At 40.3% G+C, this 8,888-nt stretch overlaps 1 protein-coding gene across 1 annotated transcript; it reads left to right on the top strand.

The window, feature by feature from the left end:
* The first annotated feature begins 623 nt into the window (after positions 1 to 623).
* LOC131320607 (transcription factor PIF1-like) lies at positions 624 to 7,903 on the top strand. The gene is made up of 9 exons (XM_058351355.1): positions 624 to 1,331; positions 1,699 to 2,125; positions 2,603 to 2,947; positions 5,718 to 5,816; positions 5,904 to 5,969; positions 6,078 to 6,143; positions 6,452 to 6,853; positions 7,133 to 7,211; positions 7,454 to 7,903. The coding sequence occupies exons 1-9, from the start codon at positions 1,240 to 1,242 to the stop codon at positions 7,456 to 7,458; spliced, it is 1,581 nt and encodes a 526-aa protein (XP_058207338.1). The 5' UTR covers positions 624 to 1,239; the 3' UTR covers positions 7,459 to 7,903.
* The last annotated feature ends 985 nt before the right edge of the window (positions 7,904 to 8,888 follow it).

The raw sequence follows: 8,888 nt of genomic DNA, 5'->3' as shown, positions 1-8,888 counted from the left end.
AAGATTAATTTTTTATATAGTTAACCATTAATAGTTTAAAACAAAAGTAAAAGAAGACCCGGGCTCTATAGTGCGTGATCCGAATCGTCCATCTTTACTAGTCCTAAAATCTAAAAATTGTGCAAGATGAACGGCTAGAATCGCACACTACAGCCCATAATTTTCGAGTTTACTAATATAATGATAGAGATGATTTTGTAAAGAGAGAGAATCCTCTCCGATCCAACTTTTGGATTGGAACGGACAATCAAAATCTTGATCGTTCAATACTACAATCAATGGTTCCGATTTGTTCTACGCGTAAAGAATTTGAATTCTTCTTGCGAAGAGTTTATAAGCAAATCTTTTTTTTTTTTTGCCAGGGTTTATAAGCAGATCTAAACCATTGAGTTTCTTAATACGCTGCCCAGATTAGGGATGTCTCCTCCCGTCCAAGATTTGGACACCGGAAAGGATCTAGGTAAAATACGAGGGACACATACGTACATATGTACACGAATCTCGTACAATCTGCAAGTGGTAGGTAGTATTTGTACGTGCGTGAACAGAGTAGATTTTTTCCCCCACCCCTTGATAAATACCGTCAAAAAACGATTTCGTCTCTTTGCTCCCAAATTATTCGTGGAGAGAGGAAAGAGAAATTGACCCTTATCTTTTTCGGCTGCAAAAAGCCACTATCCACATAAGGGAAAAATTTTCAGTGCCAGTACCCGCTCGCGCATTCGAGTCGTTCATTGCATATTTGAATGGTTCAGATTTGGAGAGAAAAAAAAAAAGAGAAACTGTTAGAATGAGAGGAAAGAAAGGGTTTCAATTCGAACCGTCCGAAAATATATTGAATAACTCGGATGCATCGAACGGATACCAAGTAGGATATATCCGGACGCCACTGAAAAATCCCAGGCAAAAACAATTAGCTCAACTTCAATCTTCTGAAGCATTTCTCCAATTCCCCATCATCTCCTTCCAAAAATAACACAGAGTCACAGAGATAGAGAGAGAGCTCAGAGAAGCCCCCAACGAGGAGAGAGAGAGAGAGAGAGAGAGAGAGAGGCGGTTACAGAGGAGATGCAGTTTTCTCCATTTCCCCATCATCTCTTCTAAAAACTAAAATTTATGCCGTGAGTTTGATTGATCCCTTGAACCTTCTCTCTTCTGTGTCCACTTCCTTTCGAATCGTGCTTGATTGAGATTTGATTGCTTGCCCAGCTAAGTTGATCATTAATCCTATCGCAGAAGATGAATCACTTGGTTCCAGATTTCGAAATGGACGACGATTACTCTATTCCGAGTTCCTCAGGTTTAACTCGGCCGAAGAAGTACTCACCAATGTAAGCCCCTCCACTCTTCTTTGAAAATCCTTTCACCTTTTGTTTCAAAATCCTTTCATTTTCTGCATCTATGGCTGATAAACGAGCAGAAACAGTGCATTTTTTAAGCTTGATTTGAAAACTCAACGAACTTCACAAATTTATGAGTCTGACTTGAACTAAGTGAGCAATCGTAAACCAGCTTTTAATCAAGCCGATCATAAGGAACTTGAATTTTTTATTTTAAAAACGTAAGCTGAACAAGCAGAATAGTAACTTGTCAGAACTTAATTTACAGGACAAGTTTAATCAGTTTCAAATGAGATTTTATCGAGCGAACGTGAGTTCGAACTGATCGATCTGAATCCACCTTTTATTGACTGTACAGGGCTGAGGAAGAGATCATGGAGCTACTTTGGCAAAACGGCCAGGTCGTCATGCAGAGCCAAAACCAGAGATCTCTCCGGCGGTCTCACGTCGGAGACGGTGTTAATCCGCCGGAACACACGGCGGCGGCCAAAGAGATCAGGACGGAGGAAGAATCGGCCACGCAGCTGTTCATCCAAGAGGATGAGATGGCCTCTTGGTTACACTACCCTATCGAGGACTCCTTCGACCGTGACTTCTACGCTGATCTCATCTATCCTGCGCCGACTGCTCCCGTGGCTCCCATTCCCGACGATGTGCGTGTTTCAACCCCGCCTGCCGCCGCAAAGGCGGCAGCTCCGCGGCCGCCGATTCCACCACCGGCGAGGCGTCCCGAGGTGGAATCACCGGTGCGGATTCAGAATTTCCTTCATTTTTCGAGGCCGAAGGTAGTAAAATTGATAATCTATCAACTTATTTAAAAGCTTAAGCGGTTATATTCACAAATCATACGACCCCCACTTAACTAGATTCTCTTTTACGAGTGGATTATAGATAACAATGAAAGTATGGATATTGCGAAATTCTACGCAATTGATCTGAGTCGCTTAATTTATTCAAACTTATTTTAAAGAATTTTTATAAAAATTTAGTTCAAAATTAAATATCAGAGAGATTTAATCAGTTTTTTGCTTAATTTTTTGACAAGAAATTGACCACACAATCGATTAAACCCTTGTACCCTTATACATATCTTAGTGCGCTGATTTTTAAGGCGATTCTTAAAAATATTTTAAATAAGTTGAGAGCTCCGAATTTTTAATTATTAACATGTGGAAAGTATTTTTAATTATTAAAAGTGAAATTGGAATGCAGCCGCTTTGTTAACATCATTATTTAAAGTATCTTTAATTTACTTTTAACAGAAGGGGAGGACAGAGGCAGGACCGTCGATTTGTAACAAGGCGGCGAGGGACTCGACGGTGGTGGACTCGAGCGAGACGCCGGCGCCGGGGTCTACGGTTTCACACGCTGCGGCGCAGGTATCAGGCGGAAATGTATGGTACGGCGCAGCCGCGAGCGGTGCTGCGGCAGTGGCAGTGGCGTCATCTGCGGCAGGTGAGGAAACGGGGCTGGCGTCATCGCCAGGCGGCTCGGGAGCCAGCGTGAGTGCGAGCGCCGAGCCGGTGCATAAACCTGTGCTGGAGGCGGTGACGGAGGATCGGAAGCGGAAAGGAATAGAAGCCGACGACTTTGAATGTCAGAGTGAGGTGAGTGTGGTGGTTATTTTTAAGAGCAATCATTCTTCCCGATAAAAAGAAAATTAATACTAGAAAATTAAAGTACAGCTTTTTAGAAACTTTTTTCACTACTTCGATTCTCGTAAGTAATTTAAAAAAATTAATGTGAATCTAAGAAAGATTCAAAAGATAAAAAAAAACGAAAATTTGGAAAATGAAATGAATATTCTTTTTCTTTATCCAAAGAAAATTTGAATTGAATGAATGCGATTTAAAAAAAAAATGAATTGATGATAGGGGAAAAAAATAAAATTGAATTGAATGAACGGATGGTGTTCCTCCTTCCCCAGGTATTCGTCTCGTCTATCGTGCGCAGGTTCAGTTGCGTCGTTTAGCGTGACCGCCTCTATGAGTCATTTCGGTGCAATTGCATCTGGCCATTAGATAACTGCTCTTTTGGAAACCCAATCATGCCACGTGTATGGTTGGTATCTCACTCGTTTCCATATGATTTGGTGCATTATTCTACTAGCAAGTACTGTACCAACTAGCATAACTTTTTTTGGGGTAAATGGCAAGTACATAACTCGTACTCCATTACAGTGTTGAAATCAAATACTCCACAAAAATGGTAGGAGTGATTGATGATGGTCCGGTACTAAAGTATTTAGGTGCCAATCACGAGACTGGGGTCCTTTTGTTGTCACTTGTTTGTATCACTTCTTGGAGGGAGAAGTGCAAGTGCTGCCAAATTGAGGGCACTGCACAAGAGTACATCATTGTGAGTACACCCACTGATCAGAGAAACTTTTGTATATTCCAGGTATACGAGGGGTCTTGGTATCCCATTCGTTCTTTTTTTTTTTATTTTTTGGCCATTTTTTGAGCACACTTTGATGATCGGCTTCGTTCATTTTATAAAGTTCGGCAAGAACATTAATGATGAAAAAAAATCATATTCATCGGATTTTAGTAGATACATGATCAACACACGTGAATATTGAAGAAAAATAAGAATTGAATCCAAAAACACGCTGAATTGGAACCTAGTTTTTGTTTTATTGTATTTTTCACATGTGCCGATCATGTATCTACTAAAGTCCGATGATCCTAATTTTTGGCAAGATTAAAGTTCTCGCCAAGATCTACAAAATGAACGAAGTCAATCATCAAAGTGTGTTTGGAAAATGACCGAAAAATTAAAAACAGACCGGAGGGGATGCCAAGACCCCTTCTATACCTGGGATATATAAAAGTTTCTTGTATATCAGAACAAAAATAATTTGAGCCCCTTTTAAATTTAAGGGTCTTTGTAAAAATTAGCCAAAATGAAAATATCGGTAAAGGCTTCATCAATTCATTCGGTTTTTGGATTTTAAATTTTTGGATCTTACCAATTTTCAATTGAGCTTATTCTTTGCGGGGAACCATAAAAGAATATTTTAAACAAATTGAACGGCTCGGATAATTTGTGTGGGACTCTGAGTGTACATTTTTTGAACCGCATTACGGTGTACATTTAGTGTACCCATATTCGGGTTGCTTTTAATCCAACCAATGTTTTAGTCGAAGAATAAGTAGCAGTAACCGTTTCTAGTATCTCTTTACATTAAAAGTTTAGGAGACATCATTTAATAATCCGATTATTGGAATAGAAGTGAAAAGGGGCTTTCAGCTGTGATGCTCATTTTCATGTGAAGAATTGGTTTATGACGATGCCAACCTGGATTAGTTTCATTGCGTGTGAAACATCAGTCTCAAGTATGTTGATGTTTGAGGAGACATTGGTGAACAATTCAAGTGAATATTTTTAAATCTTGAAGGCAGCAGATGGCATAGCACCTAGGTAGTTCTACTAAAATAGAGGGGGACTGAATCTTGCCTTCACCCTCTAGAGTGTAGGGATCACTGGTATTAATGTCTTTTTCGCTTTAGTCAATTATACACGTTCACAATGAGGTTCTATGGTGGCAGATGGCATAGCACCTAGGTAGTTCAGGTGGCAGATGGCCTAGCACCTAGGAAGTTCTACCAAAAAAAGAGATGGACTGGATCCTGCCTTCACCCTCTAGAGTGTAGGGATCGCTGGTGTTGAGCCTTCATCTTTTCCACCTATAGTCAATCAGACAAGTTCACAATGAGGTTATATGGTGCATACATTTTGCCGGATTTGGGATAAATAGCGATTTGGAACTTCGCTGGATGTGGTATACCAGAATGAATGAGTGAGAAGGCTCTGATAACAAGGCTTGATTGCAGAAGGAGGTAGATATCGTCAATAATAGTACTTAATATGGAAACACAGTAGGATAGGTTAAGTAGAAGGGTGCTTCAGTGTATTGTGGGCTTACAATTTGAAAGAAAGTTCTATGAGAAACGTCTATTCTATGAGTCCAGCTATATCCTATGGCGGATTGATGGGCTGCCAGGAAACAGCATTTTGTAATAGATGGCGTAGGCTCCTAGTGGGGACTGCATACAATTTCTCAATTTCAGCTCTTACCCTGAAGTTTCTCTGAGTTCTTTTCCATTACCGAAACATTACTTAAAGATGAAAAACCAATGATTTTTAATGTCAAGGGGAAATGTGCGTTTGATATTAAGCTGTAGTCGGTAGATGCCAGATAGTCAATGGTGTTACAACTAAGGTACGCTTTAGGCACAGGTTGGAGGCACTTCTAGCTGATGCTTATTTCTCTTGGGGTTGTTTGCTGTTTTGAATGTAATGGTCCTATGCCTTTTGATGTACAAATTGTGCAATTGAGCTCATTCTGACGTTATGGTGCTCTTCTACCAACAGGATGTTGAGTTTGATTTTCCTGATGCAAAGAAGCAAGCTCGTGGATCAACATCAACAAAGAGATCTCGTGCTGCAGAGGTCCACAATCTCTCAGAGAGGGTCTGTCCTTTTAACTGATGTAGTGGTCTTGCATTCCATTTTGATGTTGTCTTTCTCTACATGGGTCTAATATTGCATCCCATGCAGAGACGTCGTGATAGGATTAATGAAAAAATGAAGGCTTTGCAAGAACTCATACCTCGTTGCAACAAGGTAAATTATCGTTTTTCATGTTACCCATTTGTTTATTGTGAGCGACTGTTCTAGAATAGATACTCCACTTCGTTATTTTACAGATGGTTCTCCTTATGTGTATTGCAGTCGGACAAAGCCTCAATGTTGGACGAAGCCATTGAGTACTTGAAGTCACTCCAATTGCAAGTGCAGGTATGTTTTATTTTTCTCTGATCTCATGGTTCAATAATCTATTTATTTGTCCCTCGATAGTACTTGATGTTAAAGAAGGCACATAATATCAAAATGCCAGTAGCAGTCATGCCTCAAATGAGGTGATGCGCAGAAATAAGAAGGAATAAATTTGTCATATGTATATCCTTGGAAAGTTGGAATCCTGTACCTTGCACAGGGAATCGTTTTGGTAACAGAGGGACTTTCTAGCCTACTTAACCGTGCCTAGAAGTTTCCAAAGTCAACTAGCCACCTAAAAGATTGAAGTTTCCATTTAATTTCTGCAGATGATGTCCATGGGTTGCACCATGGTTCCCATGATGTTTCCTGGCGTTCAGCAATACATGCCACCTATGGGTATGGGTATGGGTATGGGGATGGGTATGGGAATGGGTATGGAAATGGGAATGAATCATCCGATGATGCCATTTCCATCTGTACTACCTGGTTCAGCATTGCCTACAGCAGCTGCGAATGCACGGCTGGGTCCAACATTCCCAATGCCAGCCTTTCATATTCCACAGCCTGTTCCTTTACCTGATCCATCCAGAATCCAAGCAACTAGTCAGTCAGATCTCATGCTAAACTCGATGGGTACCCAGAATCCCAACCCGCCCCAGATGCCAAGCTTTGCCGATCCTTATCAGCGGTATCGTGGTCTCCACCATATGCAACTACCATTGCCTCAGGTATGTTTGGACTCTTCTCCACTAACCTTTCAACTGGAGCTCTTCATGTAACGTTGTCGCTACCACTCAGGCACTACTTTTCAACCAGGGGGTTCTCATAAAACTAGCATGGCTGAAATTTGTCACTGGGAGAATTTTCAGTCATATTGCCTGGGAGTAGCCAAACTAGCAGGGCAAAGCTTGTTTGAGCTAGGGCTAAATGCCCAAGTTCACTGAGCTCCATTTCAACATTGTCAGAATGTTAGTGGCTTATGGGGGTGGTCCCTTCTTTTTGTGCAGAATCAAGCAATGATGCAGCCAAGTCCCAGCAAGCCAAATAGCAGCAGGGAAGTTGAGACTCATCAGAATCTTCAGTCTGGTATGCCTATTACTCCTGTAGTTTGGTTTGATTGATGGTTGCTCTCTCTCTCTCTCTCTCTCTCTCTCTCTCTCTCTCTCTCTCTCTCTCTCTCTCCATACGCGCACACACAAACAAACAAGAACCCAAGCTCTTCCTGTCATTACCACCAATAGCACCCTACTTTGGAAAAAAAGTGGTTGTTAGCAGCTGGTTTTAGTAAGTTAAGTCTTGTAAGTTCTGAAAATCTCTCCACTTTGCAGGGTAATATACAGGCAAATGGATTACGAAAGGCGCTCTCGCCTACTCAGTTTTGTAGCATAAGAGAAGACCAACAATATAACAACCGAAGTCGATCCTGTGCCAGATAATATACATTAGAAACAGAGGCTAACATGTAATTATTCCTCCCTTGTAGCAGTAAGGTCCTTTATTTTTTGGTTTCCCTTTTTCTGTACCATATTTTTTGACCCGTATCGGACTATCTCAGAGCCTGAAGCAGCCCTTAACATCTCGCAAGGGTGGTCTAGTTGTGCCCACAGTTATTGCTGGGTGGTCACAAACGGGGACCGCTTGGCAAATTTCTTGAAAAGTTATTTCATTGATCATGATGGCCTGGCCTTATCTTGTTTGAAATTTGGAAGGCCTTGCTTTCATTGATCGAATTCAATTGATTACATCGTATAAAGGGGCTAGCACCTGTCTCTTTCTTTCTATCTCCCTCCATCTTTTTCATGTGTTGGACAGCTAGTTGGAGTTAGTTTCCACTACCATGTTTTGCATTCCTCTCTTTGAATCATGTTCTATTGTATTGATCTCAATCGCCAAAAAAAGAAAAAGAAAAAAGGAGAGGTTCTATTGACCCAAATGATAGAGGTGGGATCATACTAATGCTGCGGACACAGAAGTCTGTGCACAGATATGGACCCATGCGTGTTCGGAATCATTCATTTATGTGGGGCCGACATATATTGGATGATTATGAACACATTTGTGTCCGGATTTGTATGTGTCCGTCTGTACCGTAGCATCTTTGGTAGATTATATCAAACATATTGAAACCATTAGGGTTTGTTTGATTAGAAAGAAATTCGCGTTGGAAAGTAAAAATAAGATATAAAGTAAAGTAAAAGAAAAGAAAAATTATTGCCTTACATTTGTTTGGTTAAAATGAAAAGTTTTGTAAGAATCTTGCAAGAAAAAACTATATTTACTAGCTTAGCCTTTTACATATATTATCGATCATGATAGAAAAGAAAAAAAAATAGTTATGAACATAATGGAAATTGTCATAAAATATGGTAACTTTCACAATTTATTTTCTTGTGTTTTTAGAAAGAAAAAAGAAACTATGTTAATCAAACACTAAAAAGTGTCATTATTATTTTTTGTTTCTTGCATTTTCTATCACTTTCACACTATTCAAACGGACCCTTAATTCTTACTACATTCTCCATTAGAATCACTCACTCATCTTAGGGGTTACTTAGAGTACTAATCGAGTTAAATGGGGCTTCTTGATTCCCAAAAGTTCAGCCTTGGACTTGTCCAGTTAGCCGTGTATCCATGTATTCTGATGATCGTACGAAACTGGTTCGTCTGCTCCGACCTCCGGGTGAGAAAGAAAGGGTTAGAAGGCCTTAAAGACAACCAGTGTTGGGGTCTGGTTTATTGAGTGAACAATGGAGAAAAATTAAG

This window comes from Rhododendron vialii, chromosome 1a, assembly GCF_030253575.1.
Source record: "Rhododendron vialii isolate Sample 1 chromosome 1a, ASM3025357v1".
Classification (NCBI taxonomy): Eukaryota; Viridiplantae; Streptophyta; class Magnoliopsida; order Ericales; family Ericaceae; genus Rhododendron; species Rhododendron vialii.
The sequence above is the reverse complement of the archived record's forward strand: the minus strand, read 5'-3'. Positions and strand labels throughout refer to the sequence as shown.